Source organism: Amblyraja radiata, chromosome 31 (assembly GCF_010909765.2).
Source record: "Amblyraja radiata isolate CabotCenter1 chromosome 31, sAmbRad1.1.pri, whole genome shotgun sequence".
NCBI lineage: Eukaryota > Metazoa > Chordata > Chondrichthyes > Rajiformes > Rajidae > Amblyraja > Amblyraja radiata.
The window spans coordinates 25,296,228-25,320,746 of record NC_045986.1 but is presented as its reverse complement, the minus strand read 5'-3'; the positions used below and the strand labels follow the sequence as shown (position 1 = coordinate 25,320,746).

The window sequence follows — 24,519 nt, the reverse complement described above, 5'->3', positions numbered from 1 at the left end:
ATTGCCTATCCTGCTCACAGTGGGTGCCCAATCAGGATTGTTGACATCATTCCATGCTGCAGGCTTGTCTGTTATTAGATGATAAATAAATAAATAAGTAGTTTGGGTGATTGTGCAGGCTTTAAACAAGAAACATTGAGAAATATATTTTGGCAAATAATAAAATGTCCTGCTTTTGTCAAACTAACAGCTGACAATTATCCCATTCCTTAGCTTGCATCTCAGTAAAATTTATTTCAAAACGCATTGATAGTTTACGATTATTTAAATGGTAAATGGAGCTTCAGAAGCATTTTCATTTTGCATGTTAAAACCCACCTGAAAACCATGGGCGATTTTGCAATTTTACTGACGGATTTTTAACTTTTAATACTTTTCATATAACAAATGAATAAAGATAAAACGTCAATAATGCCTTACTTTTGATGAAATGCAGCGAGCAAACGCGATAATTCCCAATATTTTCGATCTTTAAATCTCCACGGCAAATGTCCGCTAACAACTTCCGCTGTATTTACACCTTCAGCTCCCTCTTGAATTTACCTTAGTTTCTATCTTTTTTTTGGACTGTAAATTTAGGTAGCTGTGCCTCACGGTCACCCCGACTGGTACAGTTAATTGCAGCTCAAAAACGGGCCATTTTCGATGTTTTTAACGGGTGTGAAAGTGCGTGTTTTCCCATTCACTAACGTACCGGAAGTGACGCATGTACTCCAGTTAAAATTTTCGGTCACGTGGGTGCGGATCTACGCTCCAGTGACCTTTAGTGAAATCACCCTATAGTGAGTATGCCCCGAGCTCCCCCTTTCCCATTGATACAATTGTTTTTATAACAAGATTTCCTTTAACACATGGTTTCTTGATGATGCAACTAGCACGATACAGCAGAACTACCCGTGCAGAAAGATTAGCTTTGACATGACTACTTGTTCCACGACTATCCCTTGTAATTGGAATTTCTATTTCTCTCCCTCTCCCTCTCCCCTGGGGTAGTGCTGGAGCACTTGACCAATAATGATTCATCTAGATCTCTTGTATCAACCTTAACTACTCTTCTACTTTGTTCAAGCAGTGACTCCATTTTTGTGCTTAATTAATCACAATGAGCTCCGTGCAACTCAGTCTCAAGATTTGTATTTCTGGTTAATTTCCTACTATTCCATGATCTTCATTGTTCACTTTCCATAGATGATGGTAGATCAACAAAACAATCCTTCCTTGGTGTCAGAGTCCATTGCTTTGGGAAGATACAAAAACATTTATGAAATATTTTTTAAAAGTGTTTGAGAATGGGAGTAGTGAAACATGTTACAAAAGAAGCAACAAATTTTCACCTACTATGACGTGTAAATTGAATTTTGTTCAAAAGAATAAATCATAGAAAGAAGCAAAAAATATTGGTTTGATGTCTAAAGATAGAAAGGAACTGCGTGCTTTAAGAATGTAATGCAACAAAAGAGAGAATCACAGTGGTAAAATTCACTCAGATATTTTTATTCTTTCACTATGAAATGCTTTGTGTAAGTATTGGCTGCTGCTTTTCTTCCACTAGTGCTGGTTATTCATGGATGAGATGTATTGTATATTGTCAGACAATTTGATCTTGGTGTGCATCACAACTGAGTCAGAGCGTATCCCCACCTGACTTCCACATGTGCATTTCCACATGAGTAACATTTGGTTGCTGCTTGAACGCAGGCGGTTGATATGTTTTTAACTCGCTATAAGATCAAAACAAGCTGTCTATGCTACTCAGGGGGTGGTATTAGCAGCCAGCAGTTAAAATTATGAATTTGGAATATTAGCCAGAGCATTATTTTAGTGGCTCACATAACAACAACATAAACCTAATGTAGTGAAGGGTGACAAAACCTATTGTGGGGATTTGATTTCCTTCTGTGATACAGGTGACTTCTGCATTACGAAAGAGTTGCATTTGCAAGAAAACGTGCATGTTACAATTTTCTTTCAGAATGCGAGTCCCTTTTCCCATTGAATCCCATGGGTAATGGAAAGGCATTCCTGCAGGATATTTTTTCTCGTGTTAAGCCATTTTATCGGTGATGACAGTGATCTACTGTTGTTTCACAGCTGATGCCATCGTTAGACTCGATGGACAAGGGTGGTGCAAACGAAGCAGTACATTTTGGCAATTTTTATTTTAAGCCACTTTACAATGTGGGACAAAAATAATTGGATATGAACTCACCCTGCCGATTGGGTTGGCATTGCAAGCAGAGTCCCTCCTTTGCTATGCTCCCTCCAGTCCAAGGACATGTGAACAGGCATCTCAGAGTGCAGTGCTATAAAGCACTTACACTGATATGCAAGGCCCGTGGATTAGGAGAGGGTTTAGCAACTGGGAATGGTAGGAAAAGTGACGGGATTTAAGGATCAGGATTCATGAGAGACAGGCGGTGTGGACATAATTCAGGTAGGTATTGGGTAGCAACTTGGTGGAAGTGGAGTAAAGGCCAAGGGATTAATTTAAGGAAATGGCCATGGCTACAGTGTGTTAGAGAAAATGCTTCGCAGACAAAGAGCATGGCAGTGGTGCACTCAAATTTCTGTGTGCATGTCCTTTGACTGTTGAGGGTGTAGCAAGCATGGACATAGCTGCGACTGCCAATCCAATTGATGCTGTGGCATCATCGCCTAATTTTATTGCTGCACATTACTGAGTTGATAAAAAAAAAAATTGACAAAAGTTATTATTTCTTTTGCATTCTGTCTTTATCTATTTTTTGTCTTTATAAAACACATAAGAGCAAATTTTATTCCATTCTTCAAATCTTTGGGTGGTAATTTATGAATTGCGTAAGGATGAATTTTCATAAACTAAATGCCCTATCATGGGAGCCACCTGCAGTGCACTTTTTCTAAATCAATTCATTTGAGTGATTAATTATTTGAGTGATCTGTTTTTTATGCCTTTTGTTTCTGCTTAAATCTGTAGCGAGCAAATAATGCATTGATATGGTTTAAGGTGACCCCGATTTGATGTTGTATTTTGGTAAACCTGTTGCCCCGTTTCAGAGAACTGAGGTGGGAAGTGAAAATTGGTGTTCATGCTGATTAAGAAGTAAAACTCTTAATTCTGAAGGACAAGTTTAGTGTCTGGATTAATTTCTTGTATTGCTGAACTAAAAGTTTATTTGACTTGATTTGGACTGCAAGAAATGAAGGATTGTCCTTTTGCTTTTGCTTCAATATTGAAATAATTCTCTGAATAGAGAGTGTGAAATGATTAATAGAAACTGGAAAATATGCATTTTTAGTCAATTTTTGTAATTCTATAGAACATAGAGTACAGCAAAAAAACAATTCCTTCGGCCCACAACGCCTGTAAAGAGCATGATGCCTATTTCTCACTACTAAATTAAATGTTTATTTTTAGCAAAATTGATAGGTTTATAAGTAAGGCTGATATGAATCTTTCACGGGGCGATTCTGACTGAAGATTTGTCTAAATACTACAGCTTTGTCTTTGGTACTTAAATGTTAGATGGCCATCTTTGAGGATGGAGATATTCTCTGAGCTCTTGCCTTCTGTTGGTTCATCATTGTCCACCATTCACTACTGGATATTGGCAGGACTGCAATGTTTTGATCTGACACACTAGTTATAATATTAATTAGTTCTATTTCCCAGATACAATGCCCTCCATAATGTTTGGGACAAAGAGCCATCATTTATTTATTTGTCTCTGTACTCCACAATTTGAGATTTGTAATAGGAAACATTACGTGGTTAAAGTGCACATTGTCAGATTTTATTAAAGTCCATTTTTATACATTTTGGTTTCACCATGTAGAAATTACAGCTGTGTTTATACATGGACCCCAATTTCAGGGCACCATAATGTTTGGGACACGTGGCTTCACAGGTGTTTGTAATTGCTCAGGTGTGTTTAATTGCCTCCTTAATGCAGGTATAAGAGAGCTCTCAGCACCTAGTCTTTCCCCCAGTCTTTCCACCATCTTTGGAAACTTTTATTGCTGTTTATCAACATAAGGACCAAAGTTGGGGTGGGAGATTGCAACCTTCACGTGGTCCACCCTGTGTCGACGAATGCAATCAACCTGGCGTGCACAAACAGAAGGTCAAACAGAACAAGTTGTCTTACAACTTTAGGCTGTGCACGCCATATGCAAGAAGAAGAAGAAGGACCAAAGTTGTGCCAATGAAAGTCAAAGAAGCCATTATGAGACTGAGAAACGAGAATAAAACTGTTAGAGACATCAGCCAAACCTTAGGATTACTAAAATCAATGGTTTGGAACATCATTAAGAAGAAAGAGAGCTTACTAATCGCAAAGGGAGTGGCAGGCCAAGGAAGACCTCCACAGCTGATGACAGAAGAATTCTCTCTATAATAAAGAAAAATCCCCAAACACCTGTCCGACCGATAAACACTCTTCAGGAGTCAGGTGTGGATTTGTCAATGACCACTGTCCACAGAAGACTTCATGAACAGAAATACAGAGGCTACACTGCAAGATGCAAACCACTGGTTAACCGCAAAAATAGGATGGCCGGGTTACAGTTTGCCAAAAGTACTTAAAAGAGCAACCACAGTTCTGGAAAAAGGTCTTGTGGACAGATGAGACGAAGATGAACTTGTATCAGAGTGATGGCAAGAGCAAAGTATAGAGGAGAGAAGGAACTGCCCAAGATCCAAAGCATACCACCTTATCTGTGAAACACGGTGGTGGGGGTGTTATGGCATGGTCATGTGTGGCTGCTGAAGATACTGGCTCACTTATCTTAATTGATGATACGCTGCTGATGGAGTAGCATAATGAATTCTGAAATGTACAGACACATCCTATCTGTTCAAGTTCAAACAAATGCTAAAGCAACAAAGGAGTTTATCAAAGCTAAAAAATGGTAAATTCTTTAGTGGTCGTTGTTCACCCGATATGGACCCAATTGAGCATGTATTTTATATTCTGAAGAGAAAACTGAAGGGGCTTAGCCCACAAAACAAGCATAAGCTAAAGATGGCTGCAATACAGGCCTGGCAGAGCATCACCAGAGAAGACACCCAGCAACTGGTAATGTCCATGAATCACAGACTTCAAGCAGTCATTGCATGCAAAGGATATGTCACAAAATACTAAACATGACTACTTTCATTTACATGAGATTGCTGTATCCCAAACATTATGGCGCCCTGAAATGGGGGGGACTATGTATAAACACTGCTGTAATTTCTACATGGTGAAACCAAAATGTATAAAAATGGCCTTTATTAAAATCTGACAATGTGCACTTTAACCACATGTGATTTTTTTTTCTATTACAAATCTCAAATTGTGGAGTACAGAGGCAAATAAATAAATGATGGGTCTTTGTCCCAAACATTATGGAGGGCACTAAGTTCTATTGCCTTCAAATTTAGGTTTAATATTACTGTCAGCCAATCTACTGGCATTATACTTTTTCAGGTAAATTATTACATTTCAATAGCTCAACCATCTCTTTCTGAGACTTTTACAAAATGTATTATTGCAATCTCTCTGAACCAGGTATCCGTGTGTGATTAGTATTTTTCTTTTCATTGTAAATTAGTTAGTATTTCTAAAATTAAAAGAGGAAATATGGGAAATAATCAGGAGGTCACACATTATTCAATTACCATATTGATGGTATTTCTATCTTCCGATATCACTTCAAAATGATCGGTCTGTCTGGCTCCCTGGTTATTACTAAAGCAGTTGATGTATCTATCATTCTATGTTTGCTGTCTAAGTTTCCCTTGGCCTACATTTGACAGCTTATTCCCACTCCAGCTTTCCATTATATTGCTCTTTGCTTTATAGTTTATTTTTTTGTATTATTCTTTGCATCACTGTCTTGTTCAGATATTTATGCATCCATTTTCCTTGCTTGTGTTTCTCCTTATGTTTTTTGTCATTGTGGTGTGTTACTCGTGTTTAGTGCACATTTTGCAGTGGCAAGTATTATTTTGGAACTGAACAGCTTAAATATTTGATCATTTGTACTTTATTAATATTTATTAGTTACGTAGTCCATTTTATTTTGCCATGTCCTATTTGCCAAAACTCAGAACCTGCTTTCTTGGCTTTGTAGAGCTTTTCTGTTTCTCAATAACTATCCTAAATCATACAGAATTAAAGTCACTGTTGCAAAGATATTCCCTGATGTTTGGCCCCATCAAAGCAGATGGGACAAAACTCACCTGCTTTGGTCCATTTTCCATTTCTGGACTTGGTGAATCCTCACTTGTCAGGTTTCTGACGTGATGGGATGAAAAGGTGTTCTGTGCACATTATTGGGGCGCTCCCCCTTGACATTTCCCATAATGACCAGTCTGCATGTTACCTACAGTACTTCCTCAATTCGGCTGCATACAGTCACTTCTTCCTGTGCAACAACGTAAGAAAATAGGAGCAGGGAAAATCCACCCAAATCACCAAGCCTGCCCTGGCATTCAAAAACAATACACAAAATGTTGGAAGAACTCAGTGGGTCAGGCAGCATCTGTGGAGGGAGATGGACAAACGACGAAGGGTCCCGACTCAAAATGTTGCCTGCCTATTTCCCTCCATAGATATTGCCTGACCTGCTGAATTCTTCCAACACTTTATTTGCTCAAGATTCCAGATACTTTTGCATCTCCGCTGTTCAATGTGATTGTAGCTTATCTATTATGCTGGCTGCCACCTCCTCTGCCAGCTCTCCATAAGCTTTATTTCCTTGATCTTTGAAATATTTATCCAAATCTATCTTCAATATTTCCATTGATCTTTGAAATATTTATCCAAATCTATCTTCAATATTTCCATTGATCTGTCCTCTCCATCGCATTCATGTGGAGAAAATTCCAAAGATTCACTGTCTTCTGAGAGATGTTTCTACACACCTGAGTTTAAATGATCAGCCCTTGTATTGCAACTCATTGTTCATGACTCCCCTGATGCCGGAAATATCTCAACATCTGTCCTGTCAAATTCCTTAGGATCTATCGGTTCTAGCCTCTCCGTTTCACGGTTTTCTTTAAAATAGCCCATTATTTTCCTCATCAAATCCAGTATTGTAGGGGGAGATGCAATCCGACACGACATGTTTCTCTCGTATTAAACTATTTTTATCGGCAATGATAAAGTGACCCACTACAGTTACTTAACAGGGGAGGCCAAGGTTAGAGTTGGTTGGTAGACAAGGCTCGTGTGAAAGAAACAGCAGATTATTTTATTTTATTATTTTTAGTCGCTCAGACTAAATTTGGATGTAGATACGATATCACCGCATCGATTGGGTTGGCAGTCATAACCGAATTCTCCTTTGCCATGTCCTTTCCAGTTCGAGGACATGTGAACCAACGAGTGCGGGGTTGGAGCGCTCTTCACACTTTCTATGACTGACTTGTGGATTGGGAAGTGGTATTAGGAAAGGGATGGGATAGACATAGAAAATAGGTGCAGGAGGAGGCCATTCGGCCCTTCAAGCCAGCACCTCCATTCAGGGATCGGAGTTAATTAGAGGTGGTATGGAGGAGTTCGGGGTGTTCATGGATTAAAGCACGGTGACTTGATGACAGTGGAGTAAAGGCTGAGGGATTATTTAAAGAAAGTGACCATGGCTACTGCAGCTCCCCACAATACAGCGCGGGAGAGAAAGCGTCCGGCAGATGAAGAGTGGAGACGTCTGCTCACACGTCCTGGCACTGGGCTGGGCGAATGACTCGGCCCTGACTGCCAGTCAAGTCCTGGATCTGGGGGGTGTGAGTGAGGAGAGGAGGGATTCGGCTCAATGCGACCAACCTAACTGCACTGACATCAAATCCAAATCTTAGCACTCCACAGTATTGAGTAGCTAAAAAAAAATTTACAGCATTTGTTTCTTTTGCATTTTGTGTTCATTTATTCCCACAAATTCTGTTCAATCAAATCTTATTTGATATCTAGGATATTTAGGTGATGATTTGTGAATTCTGAGACTGCGAATTTCTGTAATCTGAACAACGATAATGTGGGGGTTGATGGCTGTCGGGAGTGGAGAAAGAAATATATATTTTATTAATGTGGGAACTGAGTCAACCATTTGGGTAGAAAAAAGGAAGCTTTACTATTCAGCCGTGGCATCCTTGGCTAGATTTTTTTTGCTGACACTGGGCATTTTATAACAGGAGGAGTTTATTTTCGTTCTATTTTTTCTCGGTTTGACAATAACACAACAGAGAATAAAAAGGGGAAATGATTCAAAGGAATAAATTAAGAATGTGTGTGTAATAGGGTATAGTTTTAGAATTTAGTTTATACAGCATCCGCAGTGCATCAGAGTTTTTCTGAGCTCTGCAGATGTTGCTATAAATAATTTACTTCACTATAAATGCAGTAAAATCCTGGGAGATAGCCAATCGGAGGTGTTTTTCCAAAAGTAAAGATGCATTGCTGATGTGGACATGTGTAAAAGAACTGTAATATTTGAGGGAAATAATGATAGAAATTAATTTGGTGCATTTTTTTAACCCATTTCAAGCTTTATAGCAGTCACTTGAATTTTGTGTGGTTAGGGTTCTTTCACCGTAAAATGCACATACACATGGTTAATTTCCGACTGTTAAATGCTCCAAGGAATTAAACAATAGCATGTGTGGTAGATCATTGTTTGAAAATGCTCTTAATGGTTAGTGAATATAGGATATTTATTATTACTGACTATTTTGTGTGAAATAATAGCTTAATTGAGTATCACTAGGGTAATTGTTAAATAATGTTGTAAGGAGTTTGAACAGTATGTCCTGCTTGGTCAAATTTCATCCATAACATTATGACAGACTATTGGTTGCATTCATTGTGGTCTATGAACAATTATGTATTTCTTTGTTTACTTCTGTGTGAGAATGAGAGAGAGTAAAGACATTTTGGAACACAGCTGGACAGAAACCAGCGTGGCCCAGCAATACAAATCACGTCTGCCATTTTGTTTCGGTTTGTTTTTGGAAAGTTGGATTAACTCTTTTTGTATTGTGTGAGAATTACTGAAACACAAATGGTATTATGATCTTTCCATGCATTTATTATTTATTGAAAGTAATTAGTTGTGTCTACATAAATAAAAGCTGATCTGAAATGGAACTCGGAATGTAATATGTTATGATGTGTATTTTCTAATGTACTAGCAGGATATTCAGTTAAGTTTTATGATGTTTACCTGATTAATTTGAAATATGCCTTCCTCCTCATTATAGACTGTCATTAATTATTTATTTCCATTTCACTTGAGAAGAGACAATAGTATATATGTCTTATCCAGAGCAGCACTGAGTGGGTATTGCAGCATATTCAACTGCACAAATTGGATTTATTGATTTTACTTTTGACATCCCTTTGTATTGGACAAGCACCTACCTCCCAAAGTTGTATCTGCCGAGATTAAACAGCCATGTATAACAAAGGTTTCTTTTTTTTAGTAATGTTAGCTGACTTTATAAGTAATAAGTAATGTAACCGTTTCCTGATCCAACTTAAACTCTTAGAAATTTCAGCGATCAATATGCCATGAGACTGTTGAGAACTTTCATGTCTAGAGGATTGGTGTTGAGTTTTCTACCATATATTTTCTACCTGAAACAAAATTTTCCAGATCAGAAATTGATTATCTCTCAACAAGATTGTCGCCTTTTTGACTAAAAATGCCAGTGGTTTCATTTGAGTCAACCGTGTGTGGCAGTATTGGTATTTATCCATGCCACCTCAAAGTTCGAAACTTCCCTATCTGGCTGAAGTCATTTTGATCACACTTCCGGTAACTGAGAATGGACTACTTTAGTCTGTAAATTGAACAGCATGTCAAATAACAACAGAACTCTGCCAAAGGATAAAAGCCTTCCAACAAAGGAAAAGTGATTTCATTTCAATTTAATTGTGAGCTGATGAATAACAGTTGCACATAGAAGTATTATAGTCACCGAACAGTGTCTAGTTGTCAGGGTGGTGAAACATGATTTTAATTTGTTCTCAATTTGGAAGCAAGGTCTATGGGTTCAAGCGTAGGTTAGCTAAGGGATATTGGCTTTCAGGTAAATTGCAGAAATAATAGTAAGCATAGGTCAAGGCCCTTAACATTTATTGAAGTTTGGTTAATATCTAGAAGGATAATATCCAGAGTCTATGTTGACTGATGTAAATATAAATAAAATGTTTCACTAGCTGTTGCTAAATGTGCAATGATAGAATCTCTTAGCGGCAAGGCGGCTTTTGAATCATGTAACCCTGTTTGGTGTGGAGTTTCACAGTGAGCATTATTTAGGCTAAGAGGGAGATCAGCTTTGAGTTGCATTTGTTTCAAAATAAAGTTAGTAGTTTATTCACTAATTTGTTGTATTTGTTTCCATTAAATATTTAACAGTTTTAAAGAGAGAAGGCAGCTGAAACACAATGCCTGCACACAATGGGGAATGGGGAATGGGGAATGCTATTGTCTCAAAATTGGATCCATTTGCAACTGATTTTATGTGTAAACCAACATAACAACAGTTTTATTCATGTTTTAACAATTGGGAGCATTTCTGATTTATATCATGCCCATTGGGAAACTGAGCCTGGCACTTCTGGATGTGACTGTCCTTAGCATGTTTTTCTGGTGTAATTTGCATAGCTAATGATATTACCAATCTACTCAAATGCTTCATTGCTGCAATAGCAACAGAAAGTGGAGCAATGATATGTAACTTACAATCTTCATTTGTAACCTCCAGTAAAACTCCTCATTACCTCTGCAGTTAGATATAAATTAAAGGTTCCCATTGGGATACAGATGTGTTTCTCTCTGCATCTGCCTGTCTTGAGTTTTTTAATGCTCTGTATATTTCAGATGTCATTATTTATTGCAGCTGTGCACAGCAGAGATAGATGATGGGATCTTGGCTGAATCACAGACCCATGCTTTGCAATGGCTTGGAGCCACTTGTGCTATTCATTTAACATGGGAGACTATTCGGCCCCATGTGTTTTGGCTAGTTGTCAGCTATCTCATGCAAACCCCTTCCACTAGTTATTTCATTTAACATTTTCTCTCATGTCCACTTTTGAAGGCTAGGTTTGGTCTCTCTGAGAAAATAAAATTTGCATGAAAATAACTTCAGCATCAATGGCCTTCAGAGGTGAGAATGCTGCAACGGAACACTTGAACTACTGTGATGAACAGGAGGGAAAATCAAGAGGAGTCATTGAAATGGACAATGTACAAGTGACCAGAAGAGGGTGGAAACAACTTTCCCACTTGCCTTTGTGTCAGCAACACATTTATAATTATACCTTCAGTTCCTTTATTTAATTCATTAATATAAATTATAAAAGTTAAGAGCACAGTGACATTCCCTGTAGCATGTCATTCAATACGTCTTGCTTTCTGAAAGATACTCATTTATGTTACTTTTTTTAGGCTGCCAATTTTCTGTCTCCAACAACATATGTCCTATACCATGAGCTTTTATTTTCAGCAATAACCTTTGCTGCAGCTTAGCGAAAGATTTACTCTAAGTATCCACAATATCCCTTTGTGGCATCGCTAATAGTCTTGAATTCATGGTTATATGGTTATATGGAATCCTGTTTGTTGACCTGATCTTATCTAATTTCTCCATGCAACTCATTTCATTCATCTGCCAATGTAATTCCCACTGTTTACCACCATTTCGTTGTTTTAAAAAGAGTTCCTCCTGCATCTATTTTTCATCCCTTAATTTGATTCTGACCTAGAAATTCTGTGACCTAAGCAGATGTTTAATGGACCATATGATTTTTGTAACATTAAATTGTGCATACTATACAGGACTTCCAATCGTGTGCTCCTGTGTTTTCACTGTACCAACGCACAGAGCTTGTAGAACTATCACTGATGACGTACATCGACAGGGCACTGGTGACGTACATCCACTTGCATTTTTTTACTTTTTACTTTTAGAGATACGGTGTAGAAACAGGCTCTTTGGTCCACCTAGTCTGCGCCGACCAGCGATCACCCCGGACACTAGCACGATCCCACACACAAGGGACAATTTACAATATTACCAAAGCCATTTAATCCACAAACCTGTACGTCTTTGGAGTGTGGGATGAAACCAGAGCACTCAGAGAAAACCCAAACTCCATACAGACAGCATCCGTAGTCAGGATCAAACCCGGGTCTCTGCGCTGTAAGGCAGCAACTCTACCGCTGTGCCACTGTGTCGCTCTCAATCTCTAAAAATGTACTTAATATCCATTGAGGACCATTTACAAGAAAGGGAGCCATGACAATGTATTGCACCATTGTTATTTAAAAGGAATATCCACTGCATTTAGGTCAATTATGAGTCAACTTGGACTCATTGCATCAATGTGGCTGAAGATTGCAGTTGTAAGACCTGGAGCAGGTTTGAGTGAGCATGATAATTTAAGTAGCCTATTCTTGTTACATTAATAGGAATGTTAGTTTGTCTGCTGGACCTCCAGGTAAACATGACATCCAGAGGATCTGAAGGAGGAACGATGGAAGAGGGCCCATCCCTGAACAGTCTTTCAGGAGCCCACACTCATATGTCGTACTTAGGTTTAGGTTTTGTGTACCAAAGTACAGTGAAAAGCTTTGTGTTGCATGCTATTAAACAGATCATAAATACAATGAAGTCAAACTCAAATACAATAGATAGAACAAAGGGGAAGATACAGGGTGCAGAATATAGTTCTCAGCATTGTAGCGCATTTGTTCCATGGACAAAGTCCAATGTCCAGAAATTGGTAGAGGTGAATCGGACAGTATCCTAGTCTATGGAAGGACAATTCGGAAGGCTGATAACAGAGGGAGAGAAGGTGTTCTTGAGTCTGTTGGTGCGCACATTCAAGCTTCTGTACCTTCTACCGGATGGCAGCAGGGAGAAGAAGGAATGACTGGGATAGGACTAGTCTTTAATTATTTTGGTTGCTTTTTCCGAGGCAGCGTGGAGTGTCAGTGATGGGAAGTCTGGTCTGTGTGATGGACTAGGCTACATCTACAACTCTCTGCAGTCTTGGGCAGAGCTGTTCCCAAACCAAGCTGTGATGCAACCCGACAGTATGTTTTCCGTGGTGCATCTGTGGAAATTTGTAAGCTATTGGCGACATGCCAAATTTCCTCAGTCTCCTCAGGAAGTAGTGGTGTTGGTGTGCTGCCTTTGCCATTGTATCAATGTGGTTGGTCTAATACATATCATTGGTAATATTAACACCAAAGAACTTGAACCTCTCAACCATTTCCACTCCTGCACCATTGATAGTGATTGGGGCATGTACTCCACCATGCTTCCTGGACAATAACTAGCTCCTTCATCTTGCTGACATTAGTTATTGTCCTGACAACATGTTACTAAGTTCTCTCTCTCCTTCTGTACTCTGTCTCGTCATTGTTCACGCTTCGGCCTGGCACTGTGGTGTCATCTACAAACCTGTAGATGGCGTTAGAGCCAAATTTGGCCAAACAGTGATGAGTATATGGGGAATGTAGTCGGGGACCTGGAAAGCATCCTTGCTGGACACCAGTGTTGAGAATCAATGTGTTGTCTGATTAAAGAGGGATATGAAATGTGACATTATTTAATGTCAGTTAGAATAGACTATTCCTGGACTTCATTGCCTATAGAGGTGAAGTTGTTGAACATCTAAGCCCTAGCATCATTCCAGGGAACGCGTACTAAGCCATATTGCATCCACAGGGTACGTTGGTGGAGATTAGTTAAGTTACTGAACTAGTACAGTAAAACTCTGTTAATCTGGGTTGGAACAGATTTTCAAACTATTGGACCTCATTCTGTTAATACCTCACCGCACTTTAATTGATTAAAAAATATATATTACACATATTTTCCTTTGAAATTGGTACCTTTAAAGGGCACGTGGGTAAGATAACTGTAATTTTGACGGTATAAGGCAAACTTAAACCAGATGAGTTTAAAGATATTATGGCCACCAGGCATCTGGTTAGTGGTGGAAAGCAAGTGAATCAGCACTCGGTAAACCAGATGACGAAACATTAGGATTTCTAAAAAAAACAGTGCTTGAGTTACTCCATTGATAAATGGGTGGTAACTGAGAAGGATCTTCCATTTGGCATTTTTTACTCGGGATGGTTTCAAAATCATCAGTTTTGTCTTTGTTTGATGAACCAAGCAATTGAGTGTCAATAAGTGTTGGGATATTCCTGGAGCTGTCCAGTCCTGCTAGCTGTTTAACTCTCCATCATTCACTATATGTTATTCGTAAAATCGCCTTTCAATTTTTTATACTAATTAATTTTCACACTATTGCAGAATAAGATATTTATAGGTCAAATTTTAAATAAGACATTAATAGGCCAAATAAGTTACGCTGATAGCTAATTATATGGGCTTGTTGTTGAATTAAGATGCACTTGTAAGAATAGTTCATCAGTGACTTGAAATAAGTAAAATACAAATATAATTCTGTATCTGTAAGCTTTCCTCTAACACCCTCTACAGGACAGCTAGTAGCTGGATCACATAAGCCACTGCAGTGGAATTGTTCACCAAAATACTCTGCATGCTTATTTTGCAAGCAATAAATACGTATGTACTGCATGTATTACACATTTTCTAATTTAGCAGGCTAGCTGAAATGCAAAACTGAATTTATATTATGAATATAAGATTCTTTAGTGTAATGTATTATGTTATAGCTTAAAAGCGAATTGGTGTCATGTCAATCATTTTGAAGCCGAGACCTGCATTAAGTCATCTTTCAGTTTTGCCTTGCAGTATGAATCCGATTTGTTATCAAACATTGTGAACTAAAGAATTACATAGCTATAGCCTTCATAAGGCATTGTAAAGGCTTTGCAGTGGGATTGTTCTCTAGAGGTTTTAAGGAAACTCACTGATTTTTGAATGACTTCTGCAAGTTGCAGCCAAATGCTGCAGTGCAGAGGCAGGACCATTCTTAGCAGCCATAATATTGTCAGACATTGATGCAGTAATATTTTAATTTCTGTTATTTTAGAGTTGAGGACACTTTTATAAAGGCTTTAGATTCTTCTTGGATTTTAGGATTTACAATGTCTTATAAGAATTCAGTAGATCAATAGATTTGGATTTAAAATAAGATGCATTGTGCACTTGGACTGCAGTGCAGTGCTGTATTGAATTGAATACATTTCATTAGCCAATTCTGTATACATACAAGGAATTTGCCTTGTTGCTTTGCTTGCAAGTAATAACACGATATACAGTAGATAATTAAAAATAAAACATTATAATTTAAACATGTGAAGAATGAAATAAAATACCACAGCAAAAGGAGGCTACAGACTTTTGGCTGTTGAGTAGAGCTACTACTCGTGGAAAAAAGCCGTTTTTATGTCTGGCTATGGCGGCTTTGACAGTCTCTCCTTCCAGCGGGAAGTGCTCCAAAGAGTTTGTGGCCAGGGTGAGAGGAGTCAGAGATGATCTTACCTGCTCTCTTCCTGGCCCTTGCAGTGTGTAGTTTGTCAATAGGGGGGGGAAGGTTGCAGCCTTCTTGACTGATCGAACGATGCGCTGCAACCTCCGGATGTCATGCGTGGTGGCTGAGCCAAACCAGACCATGATGGGGAAGGTGCGGACAGACTCTATGATGGCAGTATAAAACTGACCACCTCACCTCAATCTTGCTCATCTCAACCAGATTTGGAGTAATGGGGAGGGGATTAACCCTTTTTCATTGTTTGATACTTTAACATTATTAAGAATGAGGGGAGAATAAATTCTGGGATTAATATAAATACATGGTTGTTGGTCAGTGTGGTCAGTGGGTTGAAAGACCTACCTCTTTTTCTGTACCAAAACTTGAATCACCATGGTATAGATGGTTATGGGCCCAGTGCTGACCAGAGGGATGGGTGTGGATAGGTGCTTAATTGTCAGCATGGGTAGGGTGAGCTGAAAGGCATGTTTTTGTGCTGTGTGACTCGAAGTCTGTAAGATCTAATTACCATTACAGGAATACGGCTGCAGAATAAATGAAACAGAAAGCAAAATACTTTGGGGTATTCAACGTTTACGAATGACAGTTATAAAGGAAAATTAGATGGGTTAGCATTGTGGGAAAAGAGGTGATATCATACATAGATAAACATGGACTTGGCTCAGCAGATCATTGTATGGAATTAGAATTTGATTCAATGACAAGAAGCATGAAAGCCAAGGAACTGCAGGGGGCAAAAAATATTGATAGAAGTTGCTTAGACACATCTAATTATTGGTTCTAATTTAGAGCCTGAGGATTGAGAGAGTTTCAGAATTCATCATAAGACCAAGATGTTGCCAAAGAATAGGAAATAGAAAGCAAGAGTGAAATGAAAACATCTCAATTGACAGGTAGAATTTCTGTGCGTCAGTTCTGAAGTGAATGACAGGTTATGGGTAAGGTGTCCCTCCAGCAGGCTACTGTGTCCTGAGTGGTGTTAAGCTTCTTGAATGTTGCTGAAGCTGCACCTATCCAGGCAAGTGGAGCGTAATGCATTGTACTTCCATCCTGAGCTTTGTAGATATTGGATGGGCTTTGGGGACTTAGGAGGTGAATTAGGTCCCACAGGACCCCAGAGTTGCTCTTATAACCACATTGTGTACACAGCTGCAATTCAATTTCTGGTCATCGGTAACCCCCAGGATATTGATAGTGGGGGATTCAGTGATGAGTGGGACCTTCTCTTGTTGGATATTCAGCCCAGGCCTGGATATTGTCCAACAAAACATAAAGTGCTGGAGCAACTCAGTGAATCAGGTAGCATCAGTGGAGGGAACGAATAGATGATGTTTTGGGTTGGGATTCTTCTGTAGACTGAAGTCTGATAAGGGGTCCCAACCCGAAACATTGTTGGTTCATTCCTTCCACAGATATTGCATGACCCGCTGAGTTCCTCCAGCACTTTGTTATGCTCAAGATTCCAGCATTTGCAATTCCGTGTGTTTGAATATTGTCAAATCTTGCTGTATTTAGTCGTAGGCTGCTTCGTTATCTGAAGTCGTGAATGGTGCTGAACAATACCATCATCAGCAAACTTCCCTACTTGTGACCTTACGATAGAAGGAAGGTCAATGATGAAGCAGCTGAAGGGCTTGGTTCATTAGTCACTCATCTGCCAATCATGCTAATTTTTTTTTTTTTGTGGTGCTTGTTTTAATTAAAGGTTCCTAATATTAACATTAACACTAATTCTTGAAACATTTGTGTTTGGATTCCTTGGAGGAGAAAAATAATTGATATTGTATGTCAGATTAGTTTGTACAATGAAATGACACTGTGTCTATGGTTGGGCAGACATTGAAGTTCTGCCTAATCGCTGCAAATTTACCAAATTGGATTGATGCCATCATTTTGTTCAACACAGGAATAGTTTATTGAAATTTACTTTGTAATTAATTGCTTTGAATTGCATTGGGAATGTTGCAGTTGATTTGAAACTTCAAAGTGTTGTATTAAAATGAATCCATTGAAAATTTAACATGAATACTTTAATTGATGGTCTTCTCAGTGAAAAACATTTATCCCTGGACACTTTAAATGATATGGAAGACTCTGTGAAAATATGATTTTAGCAGCACTTTGTCCAATGATATCCCTGCAATGATACTGTAAATTGGACCACTTTGACACATAAGTATATACATTGTGTTTATGGACAATAAAATAATGTTTTACCAAACTAAATGGTTATGCAGAATCTGTCACGTATCACAGTTTTTCATTTATTAAAGTTCCAATATTAAGGTTGAAAGTCTTAATACAGATTTTCAGAGTGGCTTCTAATGCGTCTGTCTCTGGTTTTGTATTGCTGCAGGTTTTGCAAGTGACAGTGTGCGGATAACCATTCATTCTTGTGGCTGAAGCAGCTGACCTGATGTATCCGGAATCCACTACAGACTCACCAGCTCGACTTTCCCTAAGGCACACAGGTTCTCCGGGCATGATTTACAGGTGAAGCACTGAAACAGAGTGCAATGATTTGCATATGATGCATAAATTGTTCAGGCATATTTCCAGGTGAGACACAGGATCTCCAGATGTGATTTACAGGTCAAGCTCTGACTTTCTGTCTACAGGTGAAGGAACATTCGGCCGTATAGAATGAAGGTTCAAAGGTTATTTTATTGGTCACATACACCTAGGTGTAGTGAAATGCTTCTTGCCAATGCAGCACATGAAGAAAGAATACAGACATAACAGTAATAAAGACATTTAAACATAAAAACATCCCCCCACAATGGCTCCCACTGTGGGGGAAGGCACAATGTCCAGTCCCCATGATTTAGCTGACTTCATGAATGAAACTCCGATAATCAGGTTCACTCAGGACTTTGCTGATGCTACATTAGCACATTTTCCAGATTACTGGATGTAATTCCACACACACATACAATGCATTGGTTTTTCTGAAGTTCTTTATTTCTAAATGTGCGAGATCAGACCAAATGATTTAGCTGACTTCATGAAATTATTTTGCTGATGTGAATCTGGATGTTATTTTAAATTGAATCCTGATTGTCACAGAGTGTAGACTCAAAACAAAAGATGCTGATAAAGCTGAATAACCTAAGCAAATCTATTTAAATTGAGGCCATGATTATTTTTTAAAGATATATTTTTTGATCTTGGGAAAGATAATTAAAGTAGGTATTTAGCTCACTTTCCATGCACAATGCAGGGATTAGAACAGTTTAATTAGTAGTAATGAAAATCTGAAAAAAATTAGACTAGAATTCTTAGCATTTCTTTCAAGTAATTCCTCAAGTTATCTTGAGATTGAATTTTGTAGATTTAGCTTAACCTAATAATTGTCTAAAAATGTTAGTGATTATTGGACCAGTAGATGGTGCACTTGATGCAGTTGTGATCTTTTTCTGATTTGCAGCCCACATGTGCAAATGTAATGCAAGTGTATTCTCTGCCTCTGCATCTTTTTTGTCAGAGAGAAGAACTTGTCAAATATTATTGAAAGTGTTTTAAATGAGTCCTTAATTTTTAATGTGGGCATAGTGGTGCAGCAGGAAGAGCTGCTACCTCACAGCGCTAGCAATCTGGGTCAAATCCAAATCTCCAGTGTTGTTTTAATGGAGTTTGCTCATTCTCTGTGTGGCTCTGTAGGTATATATGGTGCAGTGGTTGATTATCTGCCTTGTTTATTAGCATTTAGCATGCTGGGACTTGTTTCCTTGAAGCATAGAAGGCTGAAGGGTCACTATTGAAATTTATAAAAATTCATCAGGGCATGGATAAAGTGAATACTCGCATTCTTTTTTCCAGGATAAAGGATTCTAAAACTAAAGGGCATAGGTTTATGAAGAGAGGGGAGGGATTTTAGAGGGGCCTTGTGGGCACCTTTTTCACCCAGTGGGTAGTCAGGAAGGAGCCGTCAGAGGAAGCTATAGAAGTTTATGACTTTCAAAAGGCATTTGGAAAGATGTATGGATAGGAAGTGTTGACAGGATTGCGGTGTTCCAGTGCCTCTTGATTTTAAATTTAATTAAAATTCAAAGCATTTATTGTGTTTCGATTTTTGCTCCAACACTTACTGTTTTATAGGAAAATAATTATGCCCACTTGGAAAATAATGCACATACAAAGAGTAATGTTGAAAATAATTTATTTAATGTAAGAAATAAATAATAATTGTTGCTAACATTAAAAATGAATTGTGCTTTGATGCTTTGTATGTCATGAATAGAAATTTAAATCTAGCCACTTATTCTCTCTATTTTCCCAAAGGAGTGTACTACTTTAACAAATGGTTGCACAATATACACTCCCTGGTGCTCGGCCTTTTTTTTAAATCCTGCTTTGCAAATTTGCATTTATACCCTTGCACCTTGCCAACATGCTGCACAGAAAAATAACTTTTATGTTGAAAAACATCTTTAATTTGTTTCCCATCCCGTGTCAACTGTTTATTGCCAGAAGAGCTAACCTTAATTCATAGCTACTCTCATCTAGTGCCCAAGGATTGCATCACGGTCACAGTTATATCCACCAAATGCTTTGAGGTGTGGTGGATCTAACTGGAATTTTGGCCAAGTACAACTGCAGCATAATTTTATGACCAGTTTCCATTTTAAGATTGCTGACCAATACAATTTTCCACTATGACAGTAAATCAAATTGTCCTGATGGCGTGCAAGTGTTAACAAAGTCGAATGTTTCCTTTATGTCAGGGGTCGGCAACCTACGGCCCACGGACCGGATCCGGCCCATAACCCGAAATCATCTGGCCCGCAGGCGTATTTTTTTTCAATTTGTTTTCGCGACCTGGGAACTATAACCAGTCCCGGGGACGCGAGCTGATCTGGGAACTGCAGCTAGTCCCGGGGCACGCAGGCGACCTGGGCGCTACAGCTAGTCCCGGGTCATGTGAGGGGACCTGGGAACTGCAGAAAACTAATTGAAAAACACGTGAAAACGAATGCGAAAAACAACACAAAGTGTCACACTATGGCGGTAGATGTGGCCCGCCATCCGCTCACAGACATGGGTCCTGGCCCCTATGCAGAAAAAGGTTGCCGACTCCTGCTTTATGTCTTTTTTTTTGCTTGGAGATTAAAGTATTAATTATTTGTGACATTGCAAAACTAGATGTAGCAATTGTTAAAAAATAAGTGGAACATTCTGAAATCTTTTCCAATAGAACGTAGGGATATTTGTTTTCTTTTTGTTTCAACTCATTTTATTCATTACAAACAGCAAGCATACACAGCAACAAGGCAGATGGTTATACTTAATCATGTCAGGTCATTGGCATTTTTGCTGGATTTCCTCGGGGCAAAGTCCCATACCCAACATCATCAGTTGCTTTTTCAGTCACCTAACCTCAGTCAGAAGGTTAAATGCAGAGAGTTGCCACCCTTGAATGAGGACAGGCCTGACGAGGACGTGCAAAAGAATCTGGACAATGTCCAAGCTAGAGTTGATAAACGGTAAGCCACACAATTCCTAGATAGTGCCCAAACTCAGAAGGTTTAATCCCTGTCATTCATACTTGCCATACTATTGTGTAAACCACTCCCACCAGTCCCAGGGGGAGGGGAGGGGATTGGTAGTGGTGGTGATAGTACTGGGTAGTCATTGAACATAGTCACATTATTTGGAAACATAACTAAAATAACAATGCAAATACTATGGCTGTAAGGGCAGATGGGGTAAATGACTTACCTCGTGACTTGCCAGAGTTTTTCAACTATCTGGAACATAATAGATTACTGGATGATTGCTGCTCAACAATACTCAAGATATTCTTCTCATCTTTAGCTAAAAATTAAAATTTAAGCTGTACAATAACTGCACTATGCTATATGCCGCAGTTTATACTTTTGTACACCGCCTAATAAATAAAAATTAAAAATTTAAATAAAAAAAAACAATACTCAAGAAACTCAACACACCAGGACAAGGCATCTTTTTGATTTTGAGTCCACTGACCATCTTAAACAATTTGCACCCTGCAAAAGAGAAGCACTGTGACTCCATTGTGCACTACAGCAACTCACCAAATCCACTACCGTTACCATCAAGAAAACAGAATTGGGTCTGAGAATACCAGTACTTCCTTATTCTCCTCCAGTCACATCCCATCCAAACCTGAATATTTACTCCATTTCATCTTTGTCGGATCAAAATCCTGGAGCTCTGGCAGTGGTCCCAAAAGTGGGCCGCTGTCATTAAGAGTTAGGGAATAAAAAGCGGCCTTGCCTGTGATTATTTTTGTTAAAGTGCCTTTTGTGCTTGCCTAGAGAATACATTTTATTTTCCCTTTATTTCTGATGTTGTTTATTACAAAATGAATTAAGAAGTAGGTTTACTAAACTATTTTTAATTCTTTGATATTAAGGTGAATTGATAGCATGTGAATTGGGGTTTTTTTCTCTCAGGGATTGTTATGGATTAGCATTATTTATATATGAAAACCACCACAGTGGTTTAAAACAAAATAATTAGTTAGTCAGTTTTTTGAGTCAAAGTCAGTGATTTATTCTACATAGTGTTTATTTTGTAGCAGTGGGATACACAATAAAATTTCATACCATTGCTTCATGTAATTCTCTATATTTTATTTGAGGTTAATATAACTTGACCATCTTCAGTTATGGGATCAGTGTTATGATAATGCTCATTACCCATCTCCTGGTACCAAGTAACCATTTCTTTGATCCGTCTGTAAAATATGTGCCGAGAGTAAAAAATTACTTGTGTTGTAATTGACTTGATATGAGAATTTAATGGAGAGTCAACAGATAAAATGAGCAGGACTTTTCTCACCCATCTCACCCTACTGAATTATAGTATTTGTGGATGATAAAGATGTGTTTTATATTGAAACTTAAATGCTAAAGACCAAATAGTCAAATTATTAAGAAATTGATTTCTTTCTTATTGGAGTCAGAATGCTTCAATGTGGCTTTATTCGTGCTGAGGGAAACTGTCTCCTCTGAGAAAATACATACCTGTATTGTATAAGGAATAAAATACTTTAGCTAATCTAAAAAAAATTCCCTCATGAAATACTGCCAATAATGTGTTCTCTATTAATGTAGTAAAATTAACTTTATTTTTGTGGGTTTAGGTACAATAAGACTTAGTTGATGCTTGTGAATATCTCTGTTCATTGACTTATGATATGCACTTTTCTCTTGTCATGCTGCCTGAAGTGCCCGATATGGGAGTCCAAAACGGCAGTTGCAGTTTTACAGGTACCTCCGACAGACAGCATGCTATTCAATCAAACAGCTTGTTTCTTTTGTACCTAGTTGTAGCTTGCATGTGCCATATTGCTGTGCTGGTTCTCTGTAGTCTGATTAATGTGCGCTTTTGCCATTGTGACATATAATTTTTGTACCCGTTAGTATTTATCTCCCATCATGTTGTGCAACCTCCACATAATGTTATGCTAAACATGAACAATCTAACATATTTCTAACTAATTTGGTTTTAAGTCTCACATATAAATCCTCGCATCCCCAAGTGTTAAGAAATGTGCTTTATGGCTCGTAAAAACGTGAAAATGAGGAGTTCTGTTCCCCATGGGACAGACATTTGGTTCCTGTGTTGCACAGTGATGTCAGCCGAGGCAGCATTTGCAGTACACTCCTTATTGAGGAAGGAAGAAATCAAGCACAATTCCCACTTCCAGTTGTTGTTCAGTAATCTTGCTGCAAGTGCATGTGCAAGTGTTGTATTCTCAGTTCTTAACCTGTTGTCACTCGGTTGGTGACAATCTCGGGCAACATTGGCAATATCCTCTATATATCGATAAGACTGAAATGACAGTAAACTGCTGCACAAGTATTTTTTCAGTCAATGGCAAGAAAATGTAAGAAAAAGGGTTAGGAGTTGCAAGGGGATTTTCAACAAATTGAGAAACATAGAAACATAGAAAATAGGTGCAGGAGTAGGCCATTCGGCCCTTCGAGCCTGCACCGCCATTCAATATGATCATGGCTGATCATCCAACTCAGTATCCTGTACCTGCCTTCTCTCCATACCCCCTGATTCCTTTAGCCACAAGGGCCACATCTAACTCCCTCTTAAATATAGCCAATGAACTGGCCTCAACTACCTTCTGTGGCGGAGAATTCCAGAGATTCACCACTCTCTGTGTGAAAAATATTTTCCTCATCTCGGTCCTAAAAGATTTCCCCCTTATCCTTAAACTGTGACCCCTTGTTCTGGACTTCCCCAACATCGGGAACAATCTTCCTGCATCTAGCCTGTCCAACCCCTTAAGAATTTTGTAAGTTTCTATAAGATCCCCCCTCAATCTTCTAAATTCTAGCGAGTACAAACCGAGTCTATCCAGTCTTTCTTCATATGAAAGTCCTGACATCCCAGGAATCAGTCTGGTGAACCTTCTCTGTACTCCCTCTATGGCAAGAATGTCTTTCCTCAGATTAGGAGACCAAAACTGTACGCAATACTCCAGGTGAGGTCTCACCAAGACCCTGTACAACTGCAGTAGAACCTCCCTGCTCCTATACTCAAAGAATTGGAAAATCCTTTACCTAACTATACCTGGTACATGCCTGTTGCATGATTTTTATAGATGTGTTATGGTTTATTTTGATTAGCATTGCTTTAACTTGAGTGATATTTCATTTAATCTTGAAAGACTTGTTTTTATATTTTGTGTGAGATAGCATTAACTCGTATAACTGGTTGAACATTGCTCTCATGGAGTTGTCAGTAATATTTTCCGTGAGAAGCAGATCCATCTTGTCTCTTCTGATTTACGAGAAGTTGCTGAACGCTATTAATGATTTGTGAAATCATAGAAATAGTATTTCTCAGAAACCTCTTAAATTTGATCAGAAATTTCACTTCAGTTCGATTATGGCAGAATCAATATCCAATTCTTTCATGAGTTTTAGATAACTGCTATGTTCATTGGAAATGCAAGATTTTTCCAAATATATGAAAATGTCACGATTGCTGGAATATTGTTTAATTACCTGGTTGACTTTTGGAAGTTAGCTGATCAATGGGATTAATATGGATA

General features: G+C 38.5%; 1 protein-coding gene across 11 annotated transcripts in view; it reads left to right on the top strand.

Annotated features, from left to right (window-relative positions):
• Window positions 1–24,519, top strand: part of kcnab2 (potassium voltage-gated channel subfamily A regulatory beta subunit 2) — a 128,074-nt gene that overhangs the window by 34,043 nt on the left and 69,512 nt on the right. For 5 of the 11 annotated variants that reach the window (XM_033048171.1, XM_033048168.1, XM_033048174.1 and 2 more), the window contains 2 exons: window positions 17,821–17,957; window positions 22,676–22,717. In XM_033048171.1, the coding sequence (XP_032904062.1) occupies window positions 17,881–17,957; window positions 22,676–22,717 (119 nt within the window). In that variant the 5' untranslated portion in view covers window positions 17,821–17,880. Of the gene's footprint in view, window positions 1–17,820; window positions 18,024–22,675; window positions 22,718–24,519 lie in introns of those variants that run through there. The other 6 variants (XM_033048177.1, XM_033048172.1, XM_033048178.1 and 3 more) reach the window with 5 other exon arrangements.